Genomic DNA, 14,643 nt, shown 5'->3' with positions numbered 1-14,643 from the left:
AACCTCCACTGCCATGAACACACCTGGAGTGAGCCCCTACAGCTGAAGTGCATACTAGATAGCCAAGGCCTGCATAGCTGTCTGTGGATCTGGATATAGTCTTGACTCCAATCACTGACCTATATTACTGAAATCACCAAGTTGTGCGTCTGGTCACTAGTGGATTGACTCTATCACCAGCTTCCACTGCCATGCATGCACCAATAACAAGCTATGTTCATGAGTGTATACTGACAGCCAGAGCCTACACAATTGCTGTGGGTTTGGATATGATCCTATTTTCAGTCACTGGTCCATAATATTGTGCTAACCTTCAGCTATATACCTGCACTCTTCTGACCTGAGGGCTGCCATTATTCTCCACTGCTATGTGCATCCCTGTGGCAAGACTTTGTGGCTACAGGAGTATAGGAAAACAGCGAGTGCCCCTGCAGCTGCTAGTGTACCTACAGTTGGCCCAAGCCCTTGCTGCTGACTCTGATTCTCACCACAATGTGTATATCTGCAGAGAGCCTCTGTGACTACACAGGCACTGGTGAAGCATATGCATACCACCAGCATGTTACCAATGCTGCCTGCTCTGGTCCCTAACCACTGAATCTGGAGTCACCACTGAGAACCCCAAAAAGCACTGCAGTCACTGTAGACTTCCCAAAGTTTTCATCAAGTATCACCCAGTCATTAATGTCGTAGACATGAGGGGTCTTAGTCAACAGCTTTGATAATATATTGAAAATGCTGAAAGAAAAGTGCCAACAAAGAGTACTTTATGTGGCAAAGTTGTCCTTCATAACTGAAGAAAAGATAGACTCAGAGCAAAAGAAAAAAAAAAAAAAACAGGAGTTCATCAGCACGTGACCTTCCTACACCTGTCTTACAAGAATTATTGAAAAGAGTTTTTCAAGCTCAAATGAAAGGATGCTAATTAGTCACATAAAAATATATTAAACACTGGTTAAGGTATATAGTAAAATTCAGAATACAATACCATATGATACTGTATTATGGCAGTGTGTTAATCACTTAACTCTATTATAAAGATGAAAGGAGTACTAAAAATATTTATTTACTTTACAAGTAATGCAAGTAGTCATTTTTGACGATGATTAAAGAAGGAGTCTTTTCCTCATTTACTAGCCATTTGATGCACCTCAGAACAAAACACCTGGGAAATTACAGAGTCAAATAGGGAAAGGACTTTCCAATTATCGTAGAAATATCACCTCATATTTTCTTCTACTATAGTTTCTTTCAAACTAGGTACTACTATACATTAGACTAGAATCTCAGGATTGGATTCAGACTTCACCTGCCTCCTTCCTCTTCCTCTGCTATATTCTACTCCAGTTACAAACATACAAACAAAATAAGCAACAGTTTGTCTATATGGTGCTAATATGTCAGTGGGAATTAATTTGTCAGTGCATTACTGTGTTCTGTACAATGAATTAACCTCTGTAGTTTCAACAGGGTCTTTCTGAAAATCTAATATTTGAATCCAAGTATGGTAGTGTGATACTGGCATAATGATTGACTATCAGGTAATGAAACAAAATAGACTGGTCAGACACGGACCTTCACTTACACAGTCATTCAAATTTTGACAAGGGAAAAAACAAAACAAAACAAAAACAGAAAAAAAAATTTGACAAGGGAACCAAAACAATCCAATCAAAATAGGAAGCTTTTCCCACAAATGTGACTAAAACAACTTAAAATCCATATGGAAAGTACAATGATCTGTAACTTCTATATTAAACCATACATAAAAAATATTTTGAGATGGATCATAAATCTAAATATAAAAACTAAAATTATAAAGCACTTAGATGAAAATATAAAAGGGTATCTTCACAACTTGAGGTAAGCAAAGTTTTATTAGACATGACACACAAAGCAATAGCATAAAAGAAAAAAAAACATTAGACTGCTTCAAAATTAAAAACTACTACTCCCCAAAAGATTCCATTAAGAAAATGAATGTGCAATCTCTATAGTGGGAGAAAATACTGTAAATACCTGACAAAGGACTGGTATCCAGGCTATATCTATATTAAAACTCCAGTAATTCAATAAGAAAAATACAACCAGTCATGTTTCAAAAAAAAAGTTTTGAATAGACACTATACACACAAAAAAGATATATGAAAGGACAAAACACATATAGAAGTACATATTATATGTAAAAGTGTTTAACATAATCAGTTAACACAAAAATGCAAAATTAAAGCTAGAATGAGATACCACTACATACTCACCAGAATAACTGAAATTGAAAAGTCTGACAATTCCAAATTTTGGCAATGATGTGGAACAACTGGAAATTTTGTACATTTATTATTGACATATAAAATATAGTTACTTTTGGAAAAGTTCTGGAAGACTCTTATAAAATTAAACATGCACCTTCACTAGCAGTCTTATTCCCAGGTATTTCCAAAAAGAAATTAAAATATATGCCTACAAAGATTGAAAAATATTCACAAAGTTAACAGGATTTTTAGGGCAGTGAAAATATTCTGTGCTATAATGCTGGATACACATTACACATTTGTCTGAACTTGGAATGTACAACATCAAGTTTGAACCATAACGTAAATTATGGAGTGATTATGATATATCAATATATGTTTATCAATTGTAACAAATGTACCACTCTGGTGGGGGATGTTGATAACGTGTGAGGCAATGCAAGTGCGAGGTTAGGGAGTATATGCAAAGTCTCTGTACCAACCTTCCAATTTTGCTGTGAACCTAAAGCTGCTCTTAAAATAATTTTCTTAAAAAATCCTTCCATAAAATATGTTCAGAACAACTTACTCATAATTTCCTTAAACTGGAAATAATAGGAATATCTATCAACATAAGAAAGGATAAACTATGATATATTCATACAATGAACTTCTACATTAACAATATAGAGGGAAAAATCAACTGAAACCAAAAGTTGACATAAAAAGCATTATGCTGAATGAAAAAAACTTTATAAAACTATATAATGTATAATTTCATTTATATGAATTTCCAGAATTGTCAAACTAATCTGAAGTGTAAAAATTCAGAACTGTGGTTGCCTTTTGGTGAAAGGGTGGGGACATGGGGGAGAGGCATCAGAAATAACTCAGAATGGGCATGAAGGAACTTCCTGAGTAACAGTAATGTTCTATATTTTCACAAGTCTTAAACAGGTGCATGTTTTTGCCAAAGCTCATAGAATAACACACTTAAGACTTGTGCATTTTATTTTTTTGTAAATTCTATCTATAAAATTGAACTGAAAACTAGTATTGAAGGTTCATTAATGATGGTCATGCTTTAGTATTTGGTGTGATATATACTCATTTCTGCAAATTACTTTGAAGTGCATCATAAAAAATAAGATTGATGGGTGGGTAGACTGAGGGATGGATAGACAATGGATATTTCATAAAGTAAATATCATAAAATATTGTTTGTAGAGCCTAAGTGGTATGGATATGGGTTTTACTATATAGTCTTTCAACTTTTCTATACGTGTAGAAATTTACATCATAGTATGTTGAGGGATAAAAATTTAAGTCTTTACAGCGGCCCACTACCTATATAATAACCACTTTATCCATTTGCTCTTAGACCTCAGCTTTGATATTCTACTTCCCACTCTCCTGTCTACATTTCACTCCAACCACGTTGGCCTCCTTGTTACTTTTTAAAAAATTTTAGGCCTTCTTGTTATTCTTAGAATACATGAACCTTGTGCCTTTCTCATAATCTTTGTTTTTTATGCCCTCCACTTTGAACACACTTCTTCCATATTGCCACAAAGTTAGCCTTTCATTTTCTTCAGGTCTCTTACTTTCTTTACATCTTTGCTCTCAACCTTTTCAGTGAGGCCTTCCCTAACATTCAACTATGATTGCTAGCACCTGATCCTATTCCCTCACTTTATTTTTCTCTATAACATTTATTGTTATTTGACATACCATATATTTCACTTATTTGTTAAACTTGATTACAATAGGCATATGTGTCTATTTTGTTCCTAGTATACTGAACAGTGAAGGTCATGTAATGTATGTTCAGTAAATACTTGTTGAATGAATGAATTAGAATTGTAAAAGAGCTGAATAAGTGGTAATAATGAAATTTAATATGGTCAACTATAAAACTTTTATTTTTTTCTCCAAGTTTTTATTTAAATTCCAGTTAGTTAACATATAGTGTAATATTAGTTTTAGATTTAGAATTTAGTGATTTATCACTTACATATAACACCCAGTGCTCATCACAAGTGCCTCTTTAGTACTTATCACCTATTTAAACCACCCTCCACAGATCTCCCCTCCATTAACTCTCAGTTTTTTCTTTATAATTAAGAGTCTGTTTCCTGCTTTGTCTCTCTTGTTTTTTTTCCATGTTCATCTGTTTTGTTTCCCAAATTCCAAATATGAGTGAAATTAAGCAGTATTTGTTTTTCTCTGACTTATTTCACTTAGCATAATATTCACTAGCTCCATCCAAATCACTACAAATGGCAAAGGAATTAGTATCAGATGTTTTCTTCAGGATGAAGCAACTTTTTAAAAATTTTCTTTTTAATGTTATCTTAATTCCAATATAGTTAACACGCGGTGTTATGTTAGTTTCAGGTGTACAATATATTGATTCAATAATTTTATATATTACTCAGTGCTCATCAGGATAAGTATATTCTTAATCCCATTCACCTATTTTACCCATTCCCCCAACCACCTCCGCTTTGGTAATAATCTGGTTTGTTCTCTAGAGTTGAGTCTGTTTTTATTTTTAGTTTCTCTCTTTTTTTCTGCTTTGTTCAATTGTTTCTTAAATTCCACACATGAGTGAAATCATATGGTATTTCTATTTCCCTGGCTGACTGACCTATTAGCAATGAACAGAACAAAACAAAACAAAACAAATAAGCTAAAAACTGTTCTTACACCAATTGCCATTATATATGTTTGAGCCTGTTAAACTTCCTTCAAATGAATACTAGATTGGTCTAGAAAGAACCTATAATCTATTGGTCTAGAAAGGTCTATAATTAAATATTTCTAGTTATCCCAGCCACATCTGAAATACTTCATGCAATCTGTAACTCTAAAGAGTGCCATCAGATTCTTTTCTAAATAAAAATGAAGTTACTCAAGGCAGTAGGTACAGGTTCAAGATTTCTTTGGTCGAACTTATCTAAGGAAAATATTTCCTCAACAGAGGTGTTTTATGAATATTAGTTTCTCTATGTCAATATCTGATATACATATTTTCAAAGAACTTTGGCTTTATTAAGTGTATTAAGGTCTGTTCTCTTTGATAATTAAAAACTCCAAAGAGCAGTTATAGTCTCCACCAAAAGAAAGCAGTATACAAGCAAATTATTTCTGAAAGGAAGAGTGTTCCAAATCAGAAATGAAATAAAAGAATTATTTTTGTTCTTTCATAATATGATGAAAAGATACCACTCATATTTGCCCATTATAATTACACATTTTTCAATTATTCATGGTTTATTTTTGTCTCAAATTTTAGAATATTATCTTTAATTTTTAATTTAAAATATTTAATTTTTCCTTATTGCATCCAATTTTGTTTGGTACAAAAGGTAAACCAAAATATGCTTTAAATACTATATATGTATGCATCTATAGTTTTACACGGAGTACTAAAGAAAATATAATTACTTAGTACTCTAGTACTAAAAAGAATAGAGTATATGTGAAATATTTTATTTTATAAAACAAAATCTGAGAAGGCCACTTACCACATCTATCATATCAGATTCCATTTCATAGCTGAGATCAGACTATAAGAAAAAACAATAAAAAGTTAGTGTTGTTCATATAAAATCTGTTATTCCTTTAAGGGTACAGAATAAATATTGAATGATAATACTAACGTGCTTCAAATAATCTATTTCAAAGTTATAGAAAGGCATCTTTCAGAATCTGAGGGAATAGCACCAATCTGAGAGCCTGTTTTTTTTAAATTTTTTTGAGAGCCTGTTTTTTAAAAAATGGCTTTTGCCTATTTATATTTATTGTGATTATGATACATTTGGACTTATTCTACCATCTTATTTTGTCTTCGGTGTACCACAGTTTTGTGTGCTCCTTTTATCCGTCTTCCTTGAATTTTTAAAAAGATTTATTTATTTATTTCAGGGAGAGCACAAGTGGGAGGGGCAGAGGGAGAGGAAGAGAAAATCTCAAACAGACTCCATGATGAGCATGGAGCGTGATGCTGGGCTCAATCTCATTACCTGAGATCACATCCTGAGCTGAAACCAAGAGTCAGACCCTTAACCAATTGCACCACCAGACACCCTGATTTTCCTTAATTTTATTAAAATTTTCTTTATTTTCTACTCCAACGGTCAGGACATTACACATTCTATGCACATACCTTAACATACAATATAGTGATTAAACACTTACATACAATACCCAGTGTTCATTATAACAAATGCACCACTTAATCCCCATAAACTATTTAACCCATCCCCCATCTACCTGCCCTCTGAAAACCATCAATTTGTTCTCTAGTTAAGGGTCAGTTTCTTGGTCTCTCTCTCTATTCTATCCCCCATGCTCAATTGTTGTTTCTTAAATTCCACATATGGTGAAATCATACAGTATTTGTCTTACTCTGACAGACTGATTTTGCTTAGCATAATACTCTCTAGCTCCATCCATCCCACTGCAAATGGCTATTTCATTTTTTGTGGCTGAATAATATTCTATTGTATACATATGCTACATTTTTTTTATCCATTCATCAGTCAATGGATATTTGGGTTCTTTCTATAATTTGACTACTGTAGATAATGCTACTATAAACATCAGGGTGCGTGTATCCCATTGAATTAGTATTTTGTATCCTTTGGGCAAATAGCAAGTAGTGCAATTGCTGGATCATAGAGTAGTTCTATTTTTAACTGTTTTGTGGAACCTCCAAACTGTTTCCCAGAATGGCTATACCAGTTTGCATTCCCAAAAGATTGCCAGAGGGTTCCCCTTTCTCCACATCATCACTAACACCTGTTCTGTCTTCTGTTCTTGATTGTAGCCATTCTGGCAAGGTGTGAGGTGGTATCTCACTGTAGTTTTGATTTGTATTTCCCTGATGATGAATGATGTTGACTATCTTTTAATGGGTCCATTGGCTTCTGGATATCTTCTTTGGAAAAATGTCTATTCATGTCTTCTGCCCATTGATAACTGGATTATTCATTTGGGGGGTGTCAATTTTATAAGTTCTTTATATATTTTGAATGCTAACCCTTTATCAAATATGTCATTTGAAAATATCTTCTCCCATTCCATAGGTTGCCTTTTAGTTTTGTTGATTGTTTCCTTCAGTGCACCAAAGCTTTTTATTTGGTTAAGTTCCAAGAGTTTATTTTTTGCTGTTGTTTCTGTGATATCAAGAAACATCTAGGAAGAAGTTGCTATGGCCCATGTCAGAGACACTACTGCCTATGTTCTCCTCTAGGACTTTAATGGTTTGCTGTCTCACATTTAGGTCTTACATCCATTTTAAATTTATTTTTGTGTATTGTGTAAGAAAGTGGTACAGTTTCATTCTTTTGCATGTTGCTATCCAGTTTTCTCCAGCACCATTTGTTGAAGAGACTGTTTCTTCCCATTGAACATTCTTCCCTATTTTCTTGAAGATTAATTGACCACATAGTTGTGGGTTCATTTCTGTGTTTTCTATTCTGTTCCACTGACCTATGTGTCTATTGTTGTGCCACTACCATACTATTTTCATCACTACAGCATTGTAACATAACTTCAAGTGTGGAATTGTGGTGCCTCCAGCTTAGCTCTTCATTTTCAAGATTGATTTGGCCATCAGGGTCTTTTGTGGTATCATTCAAATTTTTGAATTATTTGTTCTAGCTCTGTGAACAAATGTTGTTTGCATTTTGATAGGGATTGCATTAAATGTATCGATTCCTTTGGTAGTATAGATATTTTAACAATATTTGTTCTTCAGATTCATGAGCATAGAATGTCTTTCGATTTCCTTATATCATCTTTAATTTCTTTCATCAGTGTTTTATAGTTTTCAGAATACATGTCTTTCACCTCCTTGGTTGAACACCACTTAGTATAAATTTTACATGATATATATTTTTCTATCCTTTCAGTGTCTACTATGTATCCATACATGTAAGGTATAATTCTCATAAAAATCATTTAGGTCTATTTTTAATACAGTCTTAAAATAATTTGTCTTTTAAGTGGTGTGTTAAACTATTTACATTTAAGGTGATTGCTGATAGAGTTGCATTTATAGCTATCATTTTTAAAGCACTTATTTTGTCTTTGTTTTATCTGTTCTTTATTTCCATTTTTCTCATATATTAATTTTTTACTTCTGCAATCTTCTTTTTAAATTTGAGGATAGTTGACACACAATGTTACATTAGTTTTAGAAACACATGATGTTTCATTTCATATTCTTCCCATGGTTATTGTAGAGTAAGTTTTTAAAGTGTGGTTTGTGAAACTGTGTGTCTTCAAAATCTTTCAGAGCTTCATGAGGTCAAATTTATTTTTATAATAATGACAGCATTTGACTTAATAGCTTTCATTATTCATTAGTATAGAGTGGAGCATTCTAGAGGGTTATACCATGTAATATGATGACATGTAAATTTGGAAGCCATATGAATATCCAAATATCTTCTATTAAATCATAATTAAAGGTTTCTGAAAATTAAAAAAATGAATTCTTATTTTTTGTTTTAGAAATTAGTAATTTTTAAAAAATATCCTATTTATTTCTATAAATAATCATTTATCATTATGACATTATAAATAACACATTTGAATAATTTATTAGGTTGAATTTGTTTCCAAATTTGCTTATTATTTGTCTTAAGTTTTTGTTTTATGTATGTATGTATTTATTTATTTATTAAAGATGTTATTTACTTATTCAAGAGAGACACAGAGAGAGAGGCAGAGACAGAGGCAGAGGGAGAAGCAGGCTCTTCAAAAGGAGCCTAATGTGGGACTCTATCCAGGGACCCTGGGATCACACCCTGAGCTGAAGACAGATGCTCAACTACTGAGCCACCCAGGCGTCCCTGAAATAGGTTTTGAATTTTAATTCCAGTATATTTAGCACATAGTGTTATATTAGTTATAGATGTAGAACATAGTGATTCAACAATTCTATATATAACTCAGTGCTCATCATGATAAATGTACTCATTATCCCCTTCACCTATTTCACTCATACCCCCACCCAATTCCTCTCTGGTATGCTTTATTTTAAAAGAGTACTGTCTCTTTCTTTTAAAGATTTATTTATTTATTCGTGAGAGAGACAGAGAGAGAAAGGCAGAGACATAGGCAAAGGAGAAGCAGGTTCCTCACGGGGAGCCTGATGTGGGACTCGATCCTGGATCCTGGGATCATGCCCTAAGCTTAAGGCAAGCATTCAACCACTGAGTCACCCAGGCATCGCAAAAGAGTCCTCTCCATTACAGTATTTTTTTTTCAACAAGAACATTTTTTTACTTGAAGCATACTTCAGAGTACATGGTTCTAAAAGATACATAGAAAACATTCAATCCCAGAAAAACAGAATACATATTTTCTTCAAGTACACACAGAAAAGTCACCTGTTTAACCTGCATATGAAATGAAATAACAAATACCACAATTTTAAGGAGCAACTTCAACTACAATCCTATGACACTTAATATCAACAATAAAACAAAGCTGGGGGGAGGGCAGGGAAATATGGCAGAAGAGTAGGAGTCCTCAATTCACCTGGTCCAACCAACTTACCTAGATAACTTTCAAAACATCCTGAAAACCTACAAATTTGACCTGAGATTTAAAGAGAGAACAGCCAGAATGCTACAGAGTGAAGGGTTTTCACTTCTAGCAAGGTAGGAAGGTGGAAAAAAATAAATAAAAAAGAATAAAGTAGGGGTGGGGCACCACGAGGAGCTGGGCTAAAGCAGAGTGGCAAAAGCCTCTAGGACTGGAAAGCCCAGCCCTGGAGAAGTGGGAACTTTAAAAATCCACAAGGGATTTTTCCCAGACAGAAAAGTGCTTAGCAGGGAAATCAGGCAGAATCTCAGGAGGGGCAGTGAAGCCTCTAGATTCCCAGAATCACTATAAGAGGAGGTGCACCCGGGGGAAAGCACACCGCAATCCACGGACCAACCTCAGTAAAGGGCTGGAGCGGGTAGCCCCTGGGGCATTTGGGAGAAGCCAGGGGGTTAGGTGGGCCAGTTCCAGACAGAGGTGGTGGTGCCCAATTGCCTTTGGGAGCTGCAGCCCGTGGGAGGGCAGGTCCAGCAGCACAGGGCCATGGATCCCAGGGCACCCAAGCAGATAAAGCCAGGGATCCTGCATTCACCCTGGGACAGGCAGAAGCAGGGAGGGCACAGGAAAGCGAAAACACTCTTGCCGCTAGGCACCCCCAAGCTGTCCAGAGCAGTGCGCTGGCACTGGCCCCAGGAACATCTAGGCCAGTGCAGACTGAGAGACTGTAGTTACTAGCAGGGAGCTGACTCCAGACCTGCAAATCTGACTGCCGCCATTGTTGTTTTCCCTCCTTGTTTCACCTTGTGCCTGGGATAGGTTGGGCCACCAGGGAACAAAGGTCTCACAGGATAGACAGCTCACAAGAGCCCAGCACCTGGCAAGGGGGTGGGACATCTCCACCCAGGCACACACACCTGAGAATCAGCAAAACAGACCCCTCTCCCAGAATAACTGCTGGAAGAACAGGGGAAGAGCAAGTTCTTGACCATGCAATGCTGGAAAGTTTCAGGACCAAGGGAAAATCGAGGAAATATAGTATATAGAACTAGAGGATCCCCCCATTTAAATTTTTTTTCCTTTTTCCATTACAATTTGTTTTTATATCAAACTAAACATTTTCAATATTTTTTCTCTTTTCCCACCTTAACTACAATATTTTACTAGCTCTTTACTTTTAAGTTTCTTCCTTTTTGATTTTCATATTTCTACAATTACATGTTTTAGATATATTTTTCATTTCTGGATTCCCTTCAACATATTCAATTTAATTTTGGGAGATATACGAGATATCAGGTTTTTTTTGTTTTGCGTTTTTTTTTGTTTTCTCTACCTTGTGTTGTTCTACAATGGCAGAAGTTAATACCTCTAAAACATGACCAACATACACCCAGAACCAAAAGGAATACTGTGCTGGTTCATTCTATGAGATTATATTATTTCTTCATTCCCATTCTGCCTCCCTATTTTATCTTGTTTATGTTTTGGTGGTCAGTGTTGGTGATATCTACAAGTATTGCTGGTGTGTATAAATTTGGGACTGAGCATCTTCTATCATACATAACTTAATACCCTCAGAACCAAGAGGATCACCTTCTAGGCCCCCTCAGGTAGACTACATTCTTCCTCCACTACAACTTCATCACTACTACCATCTCCCAAACCCAATTTTTTTCTTTTTTCTCTTTTTCTTCTTTACTTTTTTCCCCCTTCTTTTTCTTCTTTTTCTTTTCTTCTTCTTTGGGATTCTTGGCCTTTAATTTTTTAACTTTATTTTAAAATTTGTTTTTAACTTTAGTGGTCCTTTTGTTTTATTTTGTTTTGATCTTTGTTTTCATTTTCTTGTCTCTGACCTCAGAATCATCTAGGGTGAAATTTACTTAGGTCATGGTTGATATTCTTGACTCAGCCTGCTCATACAGCCACCCTGCCTGAGCAAAATGACTAGAATGAAGAACTCACCATAAAAGAAAGAATCAGAAATGGTACTCTCTGTCACAGAGTTACAGAATATGGATTACAGTTCAATGTCAAAAAGCCAATTCAGAAGCGCAAAGCTACTGGTGGCTCTGGAAAAAAGCATAAAGGATTCAAGAGACTTCATGATTGAATAATTTAGATCTAATCAGGCTGAAATTAAAAATCAATTAAATGAGATGCAATCCAAACTAGAGGTCCTAATGATGAGAGTTACTGAGGTGAAAGAGTGATCAACATAGAAGACAGGTTGATGGCAAGGAAGGATACTGAGGAAAAAAAGAGAAAAGCAATTAAAAGACCAAGAGGGAAAGTTAAAGGAAATAAATGATAGCCTCAGAAGGAAGAATCTACATATAATTGGGGTTCCAGAAAGTGCCGAGAGGGCCAGAGGGCCAGAAAGCATATTTGAACAAATCATAGCTGAGAACTTCCCTAATTTGAGGAGGGAAACAGGCATTCAGATCTAGGAGATAGGTTCCTCATCACAAAATCAATAAAAACTGTTCAAAACCTTGACATTTAATAGTGAAACTTGCAAATTCCAAAGATAAAGAGAAAATCCTTAAAGAAGTGAGAAACAAGATATTCCTAACTTACATGGGGAGAAATATTAGATTAACAGCAGACCTCTCCATAGAGACCTGGTAGGCAAGAAAGGGATAGCATGATATATTCAAGGTACTAAATGAGAAGAACATGCAGCCAAGAATACTTTATCCATCAAGGCTTTCATTCAGAATAGAAGGAGAGATAAAGAGCTTCCAAGATAGGCAGAAACTGAAAGAATATGTGACCACCAAACCAGCTCTGCAAGAAATATTAAGAGGCACCCTGTAAAAGAAGGATGAATCCCAAAGAAATAATCCATAGAAACAGAGACTGAATAGGTATTATGATGACACTAAATTCATATCTTTCAATAGTTACTCTGAAAGTGAAAGGGCTGAATGATCCCATCAAAAGATGTAGGGGTTTGGACTGGATAAAAAGTAAGATCCATCTATTTGTTGTCTACAAGAGACTCATTTTAGACCTAAGGACACCTCCAGCCTGAAAATGAAAGGTTGGAGAACCATTTACCATTCCAATGGTCCTCAAAGGAAAGGTAGGATAGCAATCCTCATATCAGATAAATTAAAGTTTAACCCAAAGACTGTAGTAAGAGATGAAAAGGGATACTATATCATGCTTCAAGTGTCTATCGTACAAGAAGACCTAACAATCATGAATATTTATGCTCCTAATATGGGAGCTGCCAAGTACATCAATTGATTAATAACCAAAGTAAAGACAGACTTAGATAATAATACACTCATAGTAGGAGCCGTCAACACGGCACTTTCTGCAAATGATAGATATTCTAAGTACAACATCACCAAAGAAACAAGGGCTTTAAATGATACACTGGGCCAGGTGGATTTCACGGATATATATATATCAGACTTTCCATCCAAATGCAACTGAATACACATTCTTCACAAGTGCACATGGAACTTTCCCCAGAATAGACCACATACTGGGTCACAAATCAGGTCTCAACCAATACCAAAAGATTGGGATTGTCCCCTGCATACTTTCAGACCATAATGCTTTGAAACTGGAACTCAATCACAAGAAAAAATTTGGAAGAAACTCAAACACATGGACGTTAAAGAGCATCCTACTAAAAGATGAATGGGTCAACCAGGAAATGAGAGAAAAATTAAAAAGATTCATTGAATCTAATGAAAATTAAGATGCAACGATTCAAAATCTTTGGGATACAGCAAAAGTAGTCCTGAGAGGGAAATACATGCAATACAAGTCTCCCTCAAAAGAAAAAAAAAATGGAAAAACTCAAATACACAAGCTAACCTCACACCTAAAGTAACTGCAGAAATAACAGCAAGTAAACCTACACCAAGCAGAAGAAGAGAGATAATAAAGATTTGATCAGGACTGAATGAAATAGAGACCAGAAGAACTGTAGAACAGATAAAAACCCAGGAGTTGGTTTTTTGAAAGGATTAATGAGATAGATAAACCACTAGCCAGGCTTATTTAAAAAAAAAGAGAGAGAGAAAAGACTCAAATTAATAAAACCACAAATGAAATAGGAGAGATCACAACCAATACCAAAGAAATACAAACTATTTTTAAAATACATTATGAGACTTTCTGCTATGCAATGTCCACAATAGTCAAACTGTGGAAGGAGCCTTGATGTCCATTGACAGATAATTAAAAAAGTAGTTGTGGTATATATATTCATTGGAATATTACTCAGCCATTAGAAAGCACGAATACCCATCATTTGCTTCAACATGGATGGAACTAGAAGGTATTATGCTGAGTGAAGTAAGTCAATCGGAGAATGACAATAATTATATGGCTTCACTCATACAAGGAGTAGAAAAAATAGTGAAAGGGATTACAGGGGAAAGGAGAGAAAGTGAGTGGGAAAATTGGAGAGGTTGACAAAACATGAGAGACTCCTAACTCTGGAAAATGAACAAGGTGTAGTGGAAGGGGAGGTAGGGGGTGGATAGGGTGACTGCATGTTGGGCACTGAGCAGGGCACTTAACATGATTAGCACTGTGTGTTATACTATATGTTGGCAAATCGAACTTCAACCACAAAAAATATATATCTAAGAAAAACAAAGCTGGGAAATTAAAATGCATATATTAAATATTTAGTATATAAATATTAAACAACAAACTATTGCATAAGCAATGGGACAAATAAGAAATCAAATGGAAAATTAAAATGTCTCAAAACCAATTAAAAATAAAACACAATATTGTAAGACATATGGGATGCAGCAGAAGTACATGTTAGAGTGAAGTTTATGCTATAAATTATTTAAAAAAAGTTCAAATAAATGACATT

General features: G+C 35.0%; 1 protein-coding gene across 3 annotated transcripts in view; it reads right to left on the bottom strand.

The window, feature by feature from the left end:
- The window catches only part of LOC112649496 (uncharacterized), a 290,778-nt gene that overhangs the window by 72,030 nt on the left and 204,105 nt on the right, over window positions 1-14,643 (bottom strand). For all 3 annotated transcript variants that reach the window (XM_025431847.2, XM_025431846.2, XM_025431848.2), the window contains exon 8: window positions 5,762-5,803. In XM_025431847.2, the coding sequence (XP_025287632.1) occupies window positions 5,762-5,803 (42 nt within the window). The remainder of the gene's footprint in view (window positions 1-5,761; window positions 5,804-14,643) is intronic.

The sequence above is a fragment of the Canis lupus genome, chromosome X (assembly GCF_003254725.2).
Source record: "Canis lupus dingo isolate Sandy chromosome X, ASM325472v2, whole genome shotgun sequence".
Classification (NCBI taxonomy): domain Eukaryota; kingdom Metazoa; phylum Chordata; class Mammalia; order Carnivora; family Canidae; genus Canis; species Canis lupus.
This window is presented reverse-complemented; position numbering and strand designations above follow the sequence as displayed.